Source organism: Exophiala oligosperma, assembly GCF_000835515.1.
Source record: "Exophiala oligosperma strain CBS 72588 unplaced genomic scaffold supercont1.7, whole genome shotgun sequence".
In the NCBI taxonomy this organism is placed as follows: Eukaryota; Fungi; Ascomycota; class Eurotiomycetes; order Chaetothyriales; family Herpotrichiellaceae; genus Exophiala; species Exophiala oligosperma.
The window spans coordinates 1,544,685-1,563,052 of NW_015622824.1; the positions used below are offsets into that span (position 1 = coordinate 1,544,685).

Consider the following 18,368-nt stretch of genomic DNA (forward strand, 5'->3'; position numbering starts at 1 on the left):
GACGAACAACCATTCAAGACATCTATCGGCAGGTAACGAGATCGAACACGAGGTGTTCGTTGGTCGATTAGCGAGTGATTCCTATTGTAGAATTGTTTGCCGCAGTGACATGTGCCTGTGGACTGCTGATAAGAAACCTCTCCGGTGGCAACAAGGGGCACAAGGAGGCACAGAACTCGTACTCGTAGGCTCTTGTCACCATACAGTACTTCGTACGAATACGGAGTACCCATCATCATAACGGGAAAAAGTCGGAGCGCAGGGGAAGCGTCTTCCACGTGACAAGAGATCACATGGGTATCACGTGCAATCTCTCTATCTCAGCCTACAATATTCGACATGTCGTCATCTTACTCTGTGTTTCTATCGTACCGAAATGTGTGTCAGCCTCGAATTTACGGGGAGTATGACAACCCTTTTCCTATTGTCGTGCCTTGAAATTGATCAAAACTAATGTGGCACGTCCTTCAATACTCGTGCTCGAATGGAGTACAAAGTACATCAGCCAAAGTGGGCAAATGATGTGCAGCAGTGCGACACACTGGCGAATCCTCATCCACCAAGTCAAGTCCCTGTCGCTCAAATTGTCCGTTTTGGCTGAGCCATGACTTCATAACAGGTTTTCCTCCTCCACCAGACAGCTGAACTTCCCACATCTCGACTGGTTCAACCAACAAGTCGTTCTCCTCTAATGATCCCTGGCCATCACTGTTTTGGCTGGCCCATCACTGATCGCGAATCTTGGATATTCGCTACCCCACAAACTCGCTCAGTGGCTGTCCACAGGCCTTGTTTGTTCGGTGGCTTGAAGATGATGCCCTTGACGTATCGAGCTGGTGACATACACAGTACTCGTACAACCAAGATCACAGGTTTTTGACCACCAGGAATGATGACGCAACCCCAAACAAGACATTACGAAGTTGAGCTTCACCGCGTTTTTCTTCCCTTGCGGTCTTTATTGATGCTTTGAGCCCTTCCTCAGCTTGTAGAAACTTTGCCTGTACTGCTGGTTGCTACTAATTGACAGAGAGCAGCAAAGATATGGACAAGGTGAAATCCGTGCTGTGAGTGCTGACTTGAATCCACTGTGCGTCATCATAGCCTGACCAGGAGGTGCGACGACAGCCATTCCAACAAAGAAGATCCAGAACCATCTACAAGTGCAGGTCCTAGTGGTCGAATGACTGGACAGGGATCCCATTTTCCACAGGCAGAAGACACGATCTCTTCAGGTGGTGGTCCAGGTGAGTGCCTCATACTATTCTCATACCTTTGCTGTCCTTACAGAATCTCTAACTCGTCTTCAGGCTTGGACACACGTCAACCAGCCCGACAAAACCCTGACGACGGACTCGGCACTGCTGCCATTGGCACGACATCTACTTATAGCTCACACTACCTAGCCAAAGGAGATCCGGTTGGCAACGTCGCTGATCCCCAGTCGGCAGATCCTACGACTTACAAAATGCCTGAACATATGTATGGCTCCTCCGGCACCGGGGTGCCCGAGGGTGCAGCAGGCACCGCAGCATCCCTGGCCTTCAACAAGGACAGACAACAAAGTAGTATGTACACGGCTGACATGGATTCTGTTTGACAGAATATTGACGAGAGTCTAGCTTCGCAGATTCCGGGCGCTTTCCCTAAAGACGAATCTTCTCCCCACGATTCAACTCGAGCAGCTTCAGCAGCTACGTCGGGCTTCACTGGGTCTGGTACTACACGAGATCCTTACGGGTCAAGGGGCCTCGAAGCTGCCTCTGGAGGAGCGGCAGGCACGGGTGGTTCCAGTAGCTTGGGTCAAGGGGTCTCTGCTGCCGCGGCCGGTGTGGCCACTGAAAATGCACTTTCTCGCGGTGGCACAACTCACGATGCGACCACAATTGCACCCTCGGGTCTAACATCAACCACGTCACCAGCCGATCGCTCTGCTGGATTTGGTGCAGCCGAGAAGACGAAGGTTCCCGATGAGACGGCGACCGGATCAAACCAGGGTGGGACATTTGGAAAGATCCTTGGAGCCATGGGCCTGGGAGCAGCAGCTGGTGGTGCGACCGCAGCTGCGACCAGAGGAAGAGAAAATGAGAAGCCTGATGCAGTGTCGGGCACTCCAGACCAACCTACAACTACAACGGGCGTGAGTTCATACACTGCTCCTACCGAATCTACACCCAGTACAGCAGCAACACAGCCGCCGACCCATTATCGTAAGGAGAGTATTCCGACAAGCGCCTATCCTGCTGGCCAGGATTCTCCTGCTCCCATTAATCCTCCAGTAGGTGGCACGGCAGCCGCTGTCAATGAGCGAGAGCACAAGGACCATACCGGCCGCAACGCAGGCCTTGCTGCGGCCGGTGTTGGTGCAGGAGCTTTGGGAGCTCATGAACTCGGGAAGCACAGATCAGAACCAGGAGAAATCAATGAGTACAGCATTGGCTCCAGTGCCCAGAACACGACTCCAGCTGCACCGTATGCTCCTGCAACAAGTACTGGTACTGAAAGAGGCATGGCTCAGGGTCAGACAACGGCAACACCCTACAACGACTCAACTCCGGAGAGTGACTCGAAGGGGTATGGTAAGACTGCTGCTGCCGCTGGTCTTGGTGCTGGCGCAGCTGGCGCTGGTGCCTATGCTCTGGGACACGAAAGGAATAAGCCAGAGACCGGAGACCTTCGAGCAGAGAAGCCCTACACATCTTCTGAATCTGCTACTCAGCCTCCGGCTACCACTTCCCAACTGCCTGTCCGCGAAAAGCAAGCTGGCCCAGCAACAACCTCGACTTCTGGAGAATATCCCACGGAACATACTCCAGCAGCAGATGATCGTCGCACTGGACGCAACGCAGCTCTAGCAGGTGCTGCTGGTGCCGGCGCTGGTGCTTACGGGGCCCACGAATACAACAAGCATCGCGCTGCAGAAGATCCATCAGTAGGCCGCCAAGGACCAACTACCAGTACCAAGGATACAAAAATAGCTCCTGTCGCCGCTTCCTCGCAGCCTGCAGTTGAGAGATCTACCAGAAATGATCCAACTGCAGCGCCGGAGCAAGACAAGAGTCATGCCGGTCGTGATGCTGCTTTGGCAGGTGCTGCGGGCACTGGTGCCGGTGCTTATGGTGCTCACGAGTACAACAAACATCATGCGGAACAAGACCCGTCAGCAGCCCGGCAAGTACCTACTACTAGTACCAAGGACACCAGCGCGGCACGCAACGACACAAAGGCAACCCCTATTGCAGCCTCTTCGGGACCGACTTCGGACAAGGCCGCCAGAACTGATCCAGCTGCCCCAGAGCAGGGGGAGAGTCACACCGGCCGTGATGCCGCTCTAGCTGGAGCCGCCGGCGCCGGTGCTGGGGCTTACGGTGCCCATGAATACAGCAAACACGAGGTTGGACAGGACGCTGCCAATGCCGAGGCTCGACGACAAAAGGATCTCGCTGAGCAGGAGGCAGCTCGCCAAAAACAATTCGAAAAGGATCAAAAGGCAGCAGAGAAGCAGGCTCACAAGGAGGAGAAGCAACACCAGAAGGAATTAGCAAAGGAGCACAAGGCACAAGAAAAGGCCGCGGCCAAGGAGGAAAAGGAGCATCAAAAGGGGCTTGAGAAGGAAGAAAAGAAACACGATAAAGAGCTTGCCGCTGGCGAGGCCGAACATGAGAGGCATCCCAAGAAGGAGGAACAGCCTGGGGCTGGCGTTGAGGCTGAAGAGGCTGAAAGGCACAGGCGTCGTGAGAAAGAAGCCGCGGCCGCCGCTGCAGTCGGTGGAACCGGTGCTGCCGCCGCATACGGTGCCCATGAGCACGACCAGAAGTCAGATGCACAAAAGCAACACGAACAAGAATCTCTGGACACTGCTTATGGCATCGGAAAGCAGTCGGCCGGTAGTCAGGGAGGACGCCCTGCTGTCGTCGCCGACGATGGTGGTCATAACGTTTTGCACAAGGACCCTCCTCACGAGGAGAAGAAGCCCAACATCTTCAAACGCATCTTCAAACGACGCAAGAACAAGGACACTGGTGAAGAAGAGGAATACAGCACCGATGACGATGAAGATCACGGTCACGGTCATGACGGTCGCCACGCCGCTGAAGCAGGAGTTCTGGGTGCCGGTGCCGGTGCTGGAGTCGCAGGTGCAGAAACCTCTCGCCACGAGCCTGGTTCAACCACTTCTCGCATCAGTACAGAGCAACACCATGGAAGTTCTTACGAGGAACAGAGTGGTGGTCTCCAGAAGCCATCTTACAATCCCTTTTCCAAGCAAAGCCCGACATCGGCAAACTATGGACAACAACAACAACAGGAGCCTGTCGCCGCGGATCCCAGCCACAGCGGTCCAGGAGTAGGCAGGACAAACACGTCGACGACGACCGACCATGCTCGTTAAGAGAGGGTCTCTTATGGATCAACAAAATTGGTCCGGCGAATACGAACGACCCCTGAGCAAGAGTGATTACGATGATACCTTCCCAGTGTTCACAAACGAGTTTTCTTTTTGTTCTTGTGGGCTTCTGGCCTTTGCCTGTAAACAAGTATACGAGACTGAGAATTTGGATTTCGGTAGTAATGTTTGCCTAGTTTTGCCAAATGGAACCCCAAAGAGTGGCTCAATTGTACCAATGGTTCTGTTCATACGGTGACTTCGGAAAGGCTTCATTGATGATTCGTGCCGTCGAGGAATACTTTGGTACGTTTTAATGACCGCACGACAAGTGGTTTGCCGCCGCGATTTGGAATATAATTGATAATACCTTGGACTCCTCAAAAGTCCGGTCGACGCGCGCGACACTGTTTGCACCCTCCCGATCACTCCCTACTCGAATACATTTTAAATGTTCGACCGTCGTTGCATTCGTTTCTTTCACATGCGTCTTCTACCTGCTACTAGAAGACTCGACTTGCGGGGTTAGGAAAAAAGACGATCGTACCAGTGTCTACGGAGTACGTGTGAATCAATTACACTTGGGCAGGTGAAATAGACAAGTCAAAGGTTGGCAAGTTCAGATGTGGCCAATGCAACACATTTTGTTTTATTTCTTCCTTCTTCTGGTCTCTCTCTCTCTCTCTCCCTCTCGTCGGCAAGGAATTTCTCTTTATAAGTAGCGGCAGTAGCAGATAGTATCATGTTACCAAGTTATAAATACCTCGCGAACGCCAATGCTACTTTTTTCCGAATAATGTTACAAAAACCCAGCCCACCCCCGACCTTGCATTTCATGCTTTCGTGCCCTTTTTTTTGGTTTCCTTGGATGGCTGTGCGCAAACTTGTCTCGATGTAGTGACTGACCTCCGCCCCTGGTCCATGGGCGGTCAATGCAATCCCGGGGGAATCCTTTGCGATGCAGGCAACAACAGACAAAATTACACGATACGGGCTTTTTTCTCCGTCCTCAGGCGTCGCGAGACCCACAACTCGTTGTTCCTCTCGTGTGTCGCACTCTGCAAAACCAAGACCTTGCAAGATCAGGATCGAGAATCGAGAATCTAGAATCACCAAAGACTCGACTCTTGCACTGCTGGAGGGTCGCAAGCCAACATTAAACTCTCTCTGCCTCTCCATCGTCCCATCCCTCGCGGTTTCGATAATATCGGCCATCGAAAAGGAAACAACCGATATTCGATTAGATCCTCAACATTGACCTGGCACTTGGCAAGTCGGACTCAAATCTCAGAACCGGAATCCGTCGACACACGATTAAAAGGGTCCAAAGCCTTTTTATCCTGAGCTCGCTCCTAGCGACTCCGTTTGGTATACAACCTAGCCGCGATGTTCATACTCCAAAGTTCCTGGAACAACAACTTGGCGGCGTAGGGCAGATAAATCTGGCTGATTTTGTTCTTATTATTGCAATTCTTGCACTCGAAGGTGTTCTTTTTCAATTTCGCAATCACCGTCATCAATCCGCAAATGTCGCACACGTGAACCCTGAACGGGTCTGAGACGTCGAAGAGACGTTCCTTCAGGAAGGAGCTGGCGCCATGGGCAATCATGCAATCGCGCTCCATTTCTCCGAAACGCAAACCACCATCCCTTGCTCGACCTTCGACGGGTTGTCTGGTCAGGATCTGGGTTGGACCACGGGCGCGCGAGTGGATCTTGTCGTCGACCATGTGTCGGAGGCGTTGGTAGTACGTGGGGCCCAAAAACACTTGCGCAACGAGCTTCTTGCCCGTGTGCCCGTTGTACATGACTTCAAACCCACGAGATTGGTAGCCCATCTTCCTCAAGATATCCGAGATCTGAGTGACTGTGACTTTGGTGAACGGAGTAGCGTCACCTTCTTCTCCACGCAAAGTAGCGACTTTGGACAGCTGACACTCAATCAAATGGGCAATGGTCATTCGAGAAGGAATGGCGTGTGGGTTGATGATCAAGTCTGGCACGATACCTTCTCGGGTAAAAGGCATGTCCTCGTGGCGATAGGTGATACCGATAGTACCTTTTTGACCATGACGGGATGCGAACTTGTCACCGATCTGGGGAACCTTGGTAGTTCGAACACGGACCTTGGCAAACCGATGGCCGTCATTGGTCGTGGTCAGCATGACCTGATCGACAATACCTGACTCGGTGGACCGTAGGGGTGTCGACACGTCGCGCTTGACGTGCTGTTTCTGTCGTTGACCCAATTCTTCTGCATCCGGAGCCATGGGGGCTGTTTTACCCATGATGATGTCCTCGCCACTAACACGAACACCCGGAGCCACGATACCATCTTCATCGATCTTGTCGTATGTGCCATGCTTCAATCTCAAAGTGTCGGCTCTCGTAGGCTTCTCAAATGACTCAATGACAGCATGCCCGACGCTCTTTTCTTGGTCCTGGTACGCACGATAGAATAGTGACCGGAACAGACCACGATCGATTGAACTCTGGTTCATTATAACAGAATCTTCTTGATTGTAGCCGGAGTAACAGGCGATGGCGACAATGGCATTCTGCCCAGCCGGGAGTTCTCGGAACTTCAGATAATCCATTGCCATTGTTCTTGCAAGAGGCTTCTGAGGATAGTAGAGAATGTTGGCCATTGTTTCCATACGTTGGTCGAAGTTTGTGAGGAAAACGCCCATAGCTTGTTTACCCATGGCGGATTGATAGGTGTTACGAGGCGATTGGTTGTGGTCGGGGAAAGGAATGATACTGGCGCAGACGCCCAAAATCATACTGGGGTGAATTTCGCAATGGGTGAAAGAGTGCGAGTTTGGCGTAAGCAATGGTTCGTTTCTGCCCAGCGGATCGTCAAAGTTTTCAATCTCCATTCCTAGCCATCTTGCCTTCGAATCGGCCAGGACTTCAGGCGTCATGACAATCATGGCTGTCTCTTCCTCCTCCGCGTCCAAGTACTCGACGACACCAGCTTTGAGCAGGTCATCCCAGCCGTATGCGCTAAACTCATCGTTAAATTGGTACCCGCCTTCTTTCAGATAATTGGTCTGGTCGAGCTTGTTGATATGCTCCTTGTTCAGAACCAGATTGCCAACGTTTTCGGATGCCTTATCGGTCTCCACAACGAAGAGCGGGCGGATTATCCTGCCAGAGTCACCAGAGATCCTGAACTCCTTCTCTCTGATATCCCAGACCAAGCTGACTTGGGCATCGAAAGTGCCCTGTCTTCGAAGTCGGCGAAGATCGTCGACGAGTCGCTTCGGATCTCTCAGGACCACTGCAAACCACACGCCGTCGATAAAGATCTTTGTGGCTTGAGGGTTTAACCTGGGTTCCCATTCCTCGATGGCGTCGACGTGCTTGTTCAGGACATAGGCTCTCAACGGTTCAGTCTCGTAGGAATTTGTAACCATTGACATCAAGGACAAGTTCTTGACCAGGCCACAAGCCTGACCTTCAGGTGTTTCTGCAGGACAGACGTAACCCCAATGAGTGTTGTGGAGCTGACGCGGTTTGGCAATTTTCCCTTCACGACCGATGGGTGCATTTGTTCGACGAAGATGTGACAGAGTTGAAGCAAAAGTGTATCGACTGAGCACTTGAGAGACACCCGCTTTGGCCTTATCGAGCTTCTTCTGATCACCCCAATTACCAGTGGCGAGTGAGTATTTCAAGCCGCTTGTGATGATGGGGTGCTTGAAGCCGGCGTGAATGCTGATCGGCTGGCCAGCTTCGACACGTTTCTGCATATAACGGAAAAAGTCCTTGGTGGCTTTGTCGAACTGCAAGCGGAAAAGATTGGTCATTAGTGGTCCGGCCAGGTCCAATCGTTTCTTGCCGAGATGATCTCTGTCGTCTGGTTCGGCACGTCCAAGAGCGGCCTTAAGCAGTCGATTCACCATGTAACCAAGGAAGAAAGCCTTCTTCGTAGCAACATCAGGACCCTGTCCAATGTGCGGCAAAAACTCCTTCTGCAGAATATCTATAGCATGCTTCTGTCTCTCGTGGCTCTTGAGGGTGGGAATATTGCCACGTCGCGCGATAAAGTCTCTAGCCAGGTCGGCGCTCTGAATGGGTTGACCTTCTTGCAAAGAACCCATCAGCATATCGAGCATCTCTTTGTCACTCTGGTCAAAGCAGATCTTCTCCAGGATGTCGGCATCCGAGACGATATCCAACGCTCGAAAGACAATGACAAGTGGGATATCCTGCTTGACATATGGCAATTGTACCCGGATGGGGTTGTCGATCTTGGTCCCGTCAGGGCCGTCGACTCTGCGGAAGAGCTTGACGGTACATTGAGACATCATTCGAGCACCGCGATCAATGACGGATCTGATTTCGGCGAGATGTGTAAAAGGCGCAGGCGCGGCCTTCTGGAACACTTGCACAATGTTTCCAGCACTTCTCTCTTGAGCGATGAGCACCTTTTCACTGCCGTTGATGATGAAATAACCTCCCTGATCGTAAGGGCATTCGCCCCACGCGAAGAGGTCCTTGTCACTTTGGAATCTTTCACCCTTCAGATGGCATGTCATACTTCGTACCATGATCGGGATTTTCCCAATGTAGACATCTTCCTCTTGATTCTCATCACCCTCTTCGAAGCCTTCGCGCCAGAAAAGCTCAGAGCCGTCATCCCTCATCACGCCTTGATCCGCGCTCTGGTCATCCCACGGTCTCTCTTTCGCGTACCAAGTCTTCTTGCTCATCTTCACGTAGACAGGACTCGCGTACGTGAGGCTTCGTAATCGCGCTTCGTGCGGCATGCAGTCTGTCGTGGTGCCATCTCCTTCGACCATGTTGGGCTTGCTGAGCGTGACTTTGCCGAATTTGACCTCGTGTCTCTTGATGACAATCGGGTTGGGATCGTCATCTTCGACATTCTGTGCGTGGTCCAGCGTGACGCCTCCCTTTTCGTTGACCAAATCTTGTAAACCGGACCTCATGAAGTGATTGAACGAGTCGATCTGCATGGAGGCGAGTTGCTTAATGTCGAAGAAGGAACTGATGACTTTCCAGCAGTCTTCAGAGGTGATGTCTTGGTCCGCAACCTCCTCCCCGTAGTAGTCGCCGACATCTTCGTACTTCTCCATCTTGACGGTGCAGGCGAGGTAAGATGGAGAATGAAGAATGAAGTCGTCCAGTCCGTCTGGAAACTTTTGAGAAATATCGCCTTCGAGATCGCGACTCGGGAATGAAGCGCCAGGCGCAGGCTTGGCATTAGCGCAGTCACGTGAAAATCACTGCCTGCAAACAAAATATGGCTTACTCATCAGCCTTATAGAGTACAAAGGTTTATTAGAATCCACAACTTCAACATTGTCTACCGTACCGTATTCGTACGAAACGAATCGAGCAATATCGAATCGCAATAGCCTCGAGCATACGATTGACATTCCCCCGTTGCCATGAGTCAGCATTGGTGGCCTCTCTCCTCACAACCAACCTTACGTGCGTACCTGGAAAACACGGAGCCCTCGCTTTCAGTATTACGCTCCGGTGAGATTGGTGGAGACTCAAACGGATCACGATTGTTTGACTCGAACGGTCTTCAGTGCGTCAGCTAGATGATCATGTCGTAAATCCTAAAGGAACGTCAAGGATGTCACCGTGACGGTCTTCGGCATACTCCCGACCTCCCTTAGATAGCTGGGTCCGTGTTCTTTGCGAGTCGAGTAACCATTCCGTCAGCCTCCCGGCACTCTCTGCCTTTATATACCTCCCGTCTTGACCGTGGATGCCCTTCAGATGAGAAGGATTGACAGGTCACTTATTCAAGGCCTTATTTAACTTTCTTCATAGTGTCACAAACGGTACAACTTCTCTCCCTCCGCAACGATGCACGGCTCCTGCAACTGTGGCGTTGTCACTGTCGAGGCCAACATTCCTCAAGAGGAGAAGCCAAATGCCATTGTCTGCCACTGCAAGAACTGCAAGAAGACAAGCGGTTCAGGTATAGATTTGCCCTGGCACATTCCCTTGCTAGTCTGCTGGATTTTGACATTGCTTTCCATGTCTAGTTGGAGCATGCATCCTCATCCTCCCTCTTGCAGATCTCAGCATCTCTGGACCGATCAAGTCTTACGAAGACAAGCAGACAGACACTGGTCGCTCGGTCCATCGACATTTTTGTGAAAATTGCGGCTCGCCAGTGTTTGGTTTACTCAAGGAGGTATTCCCTGACAAAGCGTTCGTGAGGACAACGCTCTTCGATGAGTTCGAAACCGCACCACCAACTCCAGCGTTGGAATTGTACACCAAAGACCGCTGGGTGTGGAATCAGCCAATTCCCAATGCCCACCAGGTTGAGACTCAGATGTGACATGTGAGCCTCCCAGTCACAGGGCCTGCGATGGGGACTGCTAAGTGCGTCGAGTTACAGACTACGACGACTCTGTGGCATGCCTGTGCCTTGGCCGTCGCCTCGGCCACTAGCTCATTTGCGGCGGGTGTGTTTGGATTCGTGGTCCTCATTAGGCATCTTCGTCATTGATGCTCGAAGAATACGAGGTTTTGGGTAGCAGGAATCACTGCAAACATGCGCACCGCCATGGGAGATGCGCACGAATGGCGAAAACAAGAAATCGAGACGGGTATCATGCATTATGTATTATCGTCAAAAGTCATACATTTGTTGCTGGTCCCCGATTAGCTGTCATGCGCAAGCATAAATACTAGCAATCATTGCTCAACGCACAATAACAATGCTTCCAGCATTTCTTCAGTGGCCTTGCCTCCCTCGCCCTGACCAACCTCCATGCCATCCAACTGATCGCGCAAGCTGCGCTCCAAGACCTTCAGCCCATCTTCCCCAAGAAGAACAGTTATGGTCTCTCGGGCGCCAGTATCCTCCGCTACCATCCAGCTCAGAATAAGTTCGAGAGCTTGTAAGGAGAAAAGTCCTGCATCGAGTCGGCGAGACAACCATTCGTCTGCATGCTCCTCTAGTTGTGCCTCGTCCATGTCCTGTCGCTCCCTCTGGATTTGTGCGTCGGTCTTGATCAGCCGTGTCTTGTACTCTTTCCGAAGTTCCACCAGTTTGTGAGTCTTCTCGTAATTGTTTTCGACGAATTTTGCGAGGGTACGAATTCGTTCAGCTGTTCCGCCCGGGAGGTACCTCAGTAAGCTTGCCAAGATACCGATCAGATGTTCCAGCAGACTTCTTTCCATCTTATGGCTTTTCATGAGCATGCCAAAGATCGTCTTCAAACCAGCTGCATCGACGAATTTCATCGAGACGGCCACGGCATTAGCGCCGCTCATGGCGTGGTCGAGCACTCTCAACGCGCGTGCTTTGGCTAGTCTTCCTTCTCGCAGCATGATGAGACATAATTCGACGCCTTCGCCCTCGATGAATTTATCGGCCGGAAGTTTCTCTTCCACAACACAGGCCAAGCAGTCGAATAGATTCTCGGCGTATTCTTCCTCGTCGGAATCTTTCTCTGGATCCCGTTTGCGGTATACGCTCAGCAGTTCGAGCAAGGTATCAACTCCCTCTTTTCGTGCGAACCTCTCTCGGTTGGCCCTGCTGCTTTGGAGAAGAATGGCCAAGAGTTCGGCGGCATACTGCCTATTCTGTCCCACCTTTCCACGGGCAGTTGGGTCGGCCTTCTTGACCCGTACAAGCAGCCACGACATGAGCCCATCTTTGGAGCCAGCCACCTCCTGGTACTGTGTATCCGAAAGTATGTTCTCCAACACGTTCAGGATGTGGTAGACGCCAGCACGATCGCTCTCATTTGCTTCATCCAATCGTCCCAGGTTACTCACCAAGAGATCGATCAGATCTGCCTTGATCATTGCCTGCGCCAGTGACTTCCATTGCTCTTCATTTGTTGAGGAGTCCTCGTCGGTCAACTCAGCCAGCAACTCGCACACTGCGATGGCGATGTCTGTGTTTTCATGTGCGAGCAGTCCCACTAGACTCCCCACGCAGCCCAGCTTGACGAATTCCTCGTACAATTCACCATGTTCGCTGAGAAGACTGAGACCTTTGATTTCCGCATCGAGATCGGCTTCGCTACCCACGAATTTCATAGGCTCGCTTTCATACTTCGCGCGTAGTTCCGCATTCTTGTTGATCTTTCGCTCGAAGTTGATCGCCGTCCGCCGTAACCAGGCAGAATCAACCTTTTCTTCAACATCATCGCCTTCGTTTTGTTCAAGAAAGTCGATCACTTCGCGTTCTTGCTTTGTTACACCACCGCCAAAGAAGCGGCCTTCATCGTCGTCGCCGGCTTCGTCCTCTACGTCATCCTCGCTCGGAGGCCGCGCAGGTCCGGCTTCAACGTCCTCTTCGTCAAGAATTTCGTCTTGGACAAATGCCCCTTTTCCATTGGAACCAGAACTGGGCGTAGAAGACTCATAACCGTTGCTTCGTGGAGATGATCCGTCGGTCAATTTGGAGGATTTGTTAGAGAGGGCATGAGAGAAGGTGGTATTAGGGTCTTCCAACTTGCGTTTCGGTAACGCATTTGGCTTGCGAAAGATCTCATCAATCGAGGTCATCTTCCAGAGATGAGATGCAATTATTCAAGGCATGTTTAGAGGCACTGATTCAAGGAGACAATATGTTGCGGATTTTGTGAAAAAGTGTCAACGGGATGTTTCGCTCTCCAAACCATCTCGCCGGACTTGCCTAATACGGGATGAGATGGGAAATTCTCGGAAGCCGCACCCTCAGCCTCGTTGCCGGCAACTTTTCACTATTTTGTTCTTGTATTAACGCATCCGTGCATCCGGCCGACAATTACTCCGTATTCTTATTTGATTCACTATTCACTATCATACGGAGTAAATCTTTCTCAATGTGATCGGAGTTTCTCGTTGAACCATGAGCCTTGCCCGTCTCTTACCGTCTGTTGACACTGGACTGGCCATCACCAGCCGTCAACCTATTGCTTAGAATTGGCGTAACTCGATATAATACGGAATACACCAAGTAGCACCGTTATCGGCCACTTCGTCCATGAATATTGATTCAACAAAGCAGTGGGATCCGGAGAAAACCGCTTGCGAAATACTCTTCTCTCCAGTGCGGCTTGAATCTTCAAGACTCAGTCAACACTGCTAGAGAAATATCAAAGCCATCTTGAAAGCCTCATCTTTGACTGTAATTGTCCAGAAATCAGTTACGCGGACAATATTGTGCGATATTATATCCGTATACAAGTATCTGCACCTCATATGTTTCACACAACCCAGGCGAGTATTAATATTCCATCACATACTCTGTACTAGGGATATCACCATATCAATATGACTATTCTTGTTTTTCCTGGCCATGGAACTCAAGGACCTGGCTCTTAAGAATTCCACATTCCTTCGTGCGCACGCCTTCCAATTGGTTTCCGGCAGGGACAATAGATGCAGCTGTGGTCATTCCCGGAGCGTCGCTATCGGACAGTAGTCGGACTCACTCTCGAGACTCCGTCCCATGCAGAAAGTACCAACACCAATGCTAAAAGCCTGACCATTCCCGTATGTACAAATGACTCCCGGCTGTATATACACTTTTAAAACATCAACGTTGTCATCTGCCATTCCCATTTGTCATCCGCAGAGAGGCAGGAACATTCGGCCCATTTTGGGCTTTGAGGAAGGGCTCCACGGCTGCTGAGACAGGTGTGCTCGTCCTGGTAGGAGCGGCACTCCTGTTATGCGCCATATGAGCCTTCACCAGGTGTCCTGCACGCAGAGCAGCACACAAGCTGAGTTCACCTGCGAGGACAGCTGCGGCGATGATTCTCGCGAGCTGTCGAGCATTATCACCGGGTGTGGTTTGGTGAGCGCCACGAACTCCAAGCAGATCGAGCATCGATGATTGAGCTTCCAGGATGGTGCCTCCACCAATTGTCCCAACTTCGAGACAGGGCATTGATACACTGATCTGAAGATTTCCATTGTTGCTAGAACTTGTTAGATATGTTCATGCAAGATGACATGTGGAGACTTACTTCTTCATGAGGGTCATGCAGCTGGCGCTCTCGACAACTTGGGCAGGATCTTGGCCTGTGGCCAAGAAGATCGCAGCCACAATGTTTGCTGCATGAGCATTGTTCCCTCCGATACTGCCTGCCATGGCGCTGCCAATCAAGTTCTTGGACACATTGAGCTCGACAAGATCATCGACGTTGCTCTTGAGAACATTCCTTACCACATCGCCTGGGATGATGGCTTCAGCAACGACTGCCTTACCTCGTCCATCGATCCAGTTGATGGCGGATGCTTTCTTGTCGATACAATAATTTCCAGACAATGAAACAATGGTCATGTCTTCAAAACCACATTCGGTCGACATGACAGACAAAGCCTTTTCGACACCTTTCGAAATCATGTTCATACCCATAGCATCGCCCGTTGTTGTTTTGAACCTGACGAACAAGTTCGTACCTGCAATTGCCGACTTCATCGACTGCAGACGAGCAAATCGACTAGTTGAGTTGAATGCTTCCCGCATTGTCCGTTGACCTTCTTCTGAATCCAACCAGATTTTAGCTTCTCCAGTTCTTGAGACGGTTGGAAAACTCATGCAAGGTCCTCGGGTCATACCATCACCAGTGACGATGGTCGAAGCGCCACCTCCAGCATTGATGGCTTTGCAGCCACGACTTGTGGACGCAACAAGCACACCTTCAGTTGTGGCCATAGGTAAGAAATAGCTCTGACCATCAATGATGATGGGCCCAGCAACACCAAGTGGAAGAGGGAGATATCCGATAACGTTCTCGCAGCAGGCACCATGGACAAGTTCGTAGTTGTAATCTCTGTAGGGTGATTTTGACACTTCTAGTCCAGCTGCAAATTTCGGACCTGATGTTCGCGAGACTACAGCCCTTCGCACTTTGACAGCCCGGACGAACGAGTCCAAACGAGTCATAAGTTCGGGAGCTTCCAGCGTCTTCTCGATGGCATAACCGGGGATTTTGCCCTTCAAGGATAAGTCAATTAATTCCTCGTCGGTAAGGTATGCGGCCTTCTTGTCTTTCAACATTTGCTCGCACTCCTCTTTCGAGCGGCCAGAGGCTGCTTGCAGGTCAATGTTGAGCGGCTTGGGTTTAGGAGTTTGGGGTAATTCAAGTTTCGGCACTTGCGGCCCGGCGGGCGAACTTGTTGATGACTGAGGCTCTTTAAGACTCCAACGTGCAGCATTGAACAAGTAGCCATTGAGTATCAAGCTGAGCGTTAAAGCAATCAGCACCCATTTGCTCAAGACCGGATCTTCTAAGCTCTTGAGGACACCCTCAATGACGCGACCACCCACCACGTTCAAGAACTGATCGGTATATTCTTGATCAAACCAGCCAAGAACGTCTTGTGCATCTTGCTGTGCAGAGGGATAGTCGATTTCGTATTTGATTGGGGGTATGACTGTCACAAAGGTATCAAGTTTTCTGCTCTTTGCCGAGACGTAGATTGAATCCAAGCCGTTCTCGGCCACTTTGAACGGATCAATAGGCGCAGGTGTAAGAACGCTTGGCATTGCAGCTCCTGGTGCGTTGATGGTAGTCGAGGTTCGGAATGGAATGGTGCAGAGATTTACGATATTGATGATCACGAAACCACCAACCATCCAGATCTTGAACTTCGGTACACTGCTGGCTCTGATCTTTTGGCCGAAGATATTGAAGCCCGTCTGACCCGATGGTCCATTAGGCCAGTCGCTGTTAGAGGCTACATTTTCGGCTACTCGGTGATTGATGCCATCTTCCTCGAGAGTTTTGCGGAGCGCAACATGACGCTTGATTCGGTTGATTTCCAGTTTGATGCACAGAATAGTAGTGTACCAAGTGAAAAGGAGGACACAGTCATAGAAGAGAATCCAAGCAGCTAAGAAGCAGAACTGTCGTAGACCACCTTGCACGCCAGATGCAGCACCAGCAATGAGAATAGCAATCTCAACTGCGTAATCTCGCACAATTTCAAAGCCGGTTTCCTTGATGGCGATTTGAATTGCATCCTGGATTGAGTTGGGGGCGTTTGGCGCAACGACGGGACCAACAACGTTTCCATTGGCAGAGCCATTGGCAGTCGGTCGTCGTTTTGTGTCATAAGAGGCCGATAGAACAGCTTTCGTAAGTATTATAGACTTTTCGAATCCCACTGTCACAACAAGGAAGGGCAGTCCTTCGGACAGCAGTACCATGTTGATCGGTACACCAAGTTTGGTGGTCGTAACCAAGCCAAACAGAAAAGCGAACAAGCTAGAAAACAGCACCGAAACAGCCAACCATGCGTTGGACCCTAGTCTTTTCATGGATAAAAAGAGTGAGATGAAGGTCAAATGCATGGAAAGGTAGCCCAGCGCCATGATGATAATGTCCAGCGTCTCAGCATGTTTGATCAGATCCACGAACGATGTCCAGCCTTCCCGAAACCAGGTTGCGTAGGTCGCCTGGCCATTGCCCACGCGAGCAGCTTTCATAGTCCATGACGCTTGTTCGTCCGTCTCTGATGGTACATTCTGTGCTGGTAATTCTTGAGCAGCCCTGAGAAAGTCGGGTAATTCGGAAAAGGTGGTGTAGAATGCGAGGGAAGTGTCGTGCGATATCGGAGAAAGGAGGTTCGAGGTGGTCGGAACATTCGTGGCTGTGACATTGACGGGGATAGGAATAGACTGAGCGTCAGGAGCAGACGAGGAGTCTGGGAAGACAAAAGTTGTAAGGGCGTAGTGGTTGGGACCCTAGCACGAACATGTCAATACATATGTCAAGGTCATCCGGAGTATCACTCACAAGTGATACCTCTGGGACACCAGAGTCGTCGGAGAACTGCCACTTCCATGCCGTATTCTGCGATAGTTCCAGTGTCCTGCTTCCTTTGAGAAGTGCCTCGACGTCTACCCGGCCGTTGTGTTGAAGGGATTTTATACCACTGTCAAACAGACTCTCTTGCAACAGCCCGATATAGGAGGTACTGGCCAACAGGGCGATCGCAACAATGGTATGAATAGGATGCTGGCAAGCCACATGCGAGGTCGCGAGGAGATTGGAAGTAACAGTCCGGTTCAGCCAGCTATCGCTTTTTCCCAGCGAGCGAAGTTGTTTGGGTAGAAGATGAGAGCCTCGCATGTTGAATAGCGGACAGGACGATAATCAGAGAGAGGAGAAAGTGTGTGGCGCAGAGGTTGGAGGTGGCTTTCTATGTTGCCATACTCAAGATGGAGAGGGAGGAATCCTACTTGGACGGTTGTCAGTCGCATGCCAGACGTACATACAGAAAATAGTGTAGGACGAAGTCGTGAGGAAGGAAAGTGAGTGGCGGTGAAAGGGGAGTGTGGTTTACGAACCTGGTTCCGGTGGAAGAGTGCGAGCACAGAGACGAAGACTTTCGGACTCGATCTCCCTGAGGCACAGCCGAGATATCAACAAAGTAGGTGTAGACAGGAGCAGAAGTAAAGATTGCAGAATAATGAATAAGTTGGCAGAAGGTCAAGACTTCCAACCGTCGCATACAAGAACCAGAGCGATCGCCTTCAAAAATTTCCCACCTCCACCCGAAAGTACAAGGACAGGGAATCCCTCCTTAGCAGGTCTCTGTCCGCCTATCGTACAATGCCTACGGGGTACCTAAGCCTCCCTAGGCAGGTACCTGCTGTACTGTACCCTGTAGAGGACTCTCTACCATTTACAAGGTAACGAACCCTTAAAAACATCCCAGTCGCCCACAATCATCACCACCTAGGGGTGCGAGTTGCTTCCGGGTAAAGTACCTTACCATCGCCAAAGCCCCAGTCTATCAATCAATCCCTTCCATCACAAATCTTCTTCTAAGGCTTAAATTACACCCAATCATCCGCCTCCATCGACATGATTTCAGCCACCATCTGCTGCCAACATTTGATTGAGTGGTGGCAATCGTGGGCCGACTCGGCTCTCCAAGCTGCCATCTCTCAATCCAACATCCCGGTCAGCTTCGTCATGCATTAAGCATCGGTACCTGCATATACTGTTTCCACACACCAATCAATGCGAAA

General features: G+C 51.0%; 5 protein-coding genes across 7 annotated transcripts; 2 read left to right on the forward strand and 3 right to left on the reverse strand.

Moving 5' to 3' along the window:
- Nucleotides 1-371: 371 nt before the first annotated feature.
- PV06_07829 lies at nt 372-5,120 on the forward strand. Of its 3 annotated transcripts, XM_016409112.1 has the most exons (4): nt 372-1,067; nt 1,129-1,247; nt 1,311-1,568; nt 1,623-5,120. In XM_016409112.1, the coding sequence occupies exons 1-4, from the start codon at nt 1,045-1,047 to the stop codon at nt 4,388-4,390; spliced, it is 3,168 nt and encodes a 1,055-aa protein (XP_016260866.1). In that variant the 5' UTR covers nt 372-1,044; the 3' UTR covers nt 4,391-5,120. The 3 variants fall into 3 exon arrangements, with proteins under 3 accessions (XP_016260866.1, XP_016260867.1, XP_016260868.1); XM_016409113.1 differs by having other exon boundaries at nt 372-1,247; XM_016409114.1 differs by lacking the exons at nt 372-1,067; nt 1,129-1,247 and having other exon boundaries at nt 1,264-1,568.
- On the reverse strand, nt 5,012-9,560 carry PV06_07830 (uncharacterized protein). The gene has a single exon (XM_016409115.1). The coding sequence runs from the start codon at nt 9,484-9,486 to the stop codon at nt 5,737-5,739; it is 3,750 nt and encodes a 1,249-aa protein (XP_016260869.1). The 5' UTR covers nt 9,487-9,560; the 3' UTR covers nt 5,012-5,736.
- A 131-nt stretch (nt 9,561-9,691) lies between these two features.
- On the reverse strand, nt 9,692-12,970 carry PV06_07831 (uncharacterized protein). Its single transcript, XM_016409116.1, has one exon. The coding sequence runs from the start codon at nt 12,899-12,901 to the stop codon at nt 11,075-11,077; it is 1,827 nt and encodes a 608-aa protein (XP_016260870.1). The 5' UTR covers nt 12,902-12,970; the 3' UTR covers nt 9,692-11,074.
- Nucleotides 10,232-10,715, forward strand: PV06_07832 (uncharacterized protein; the record flags this gene model as incomplete). The annotated part of the gene is made up of 2 exons (XM_016409117.1): nt 10,232-10,346; nt 10,414-10,715. 2 exons carry the CDS (start codon nt 10,232-10,234, stop codon nt 10,713-10,715), a joined length of 417 nt encoding a protein of 138 aa, XP_016260871.1.
- A 570-nt stretch (nt 12,971-13,540) lies between the features above and the next one.
- On the reverse strand, nt 13,541-17,814 carry PV06_07833 (hydroxymethylglutaryl-CoA reductase (NADPH)). The gene is made up of 4 exons (XM_016409118.1): nt 17,682-17,814; nt 17,128-17,569; nt 14,350-17,075; nt 13,541-14,301 (listed from the first exon to the last, which is right to left on the reverse strand). Exons 2-4 carry the CDS (start codon nt 17,461-17,463, stop codon nt 13,926-13,928), a joined length of 3,438 nt encoding a protein of 1,145 aa, XP_016260872.1. The 5' UTR covers nt 17,464-17,569; nt 17,682-17,814; the 3' UTR covers nt 13,541-13,925.
- Between the last annotated feature and the right edge of the window lie 554 nt (nt 17,815-18,368).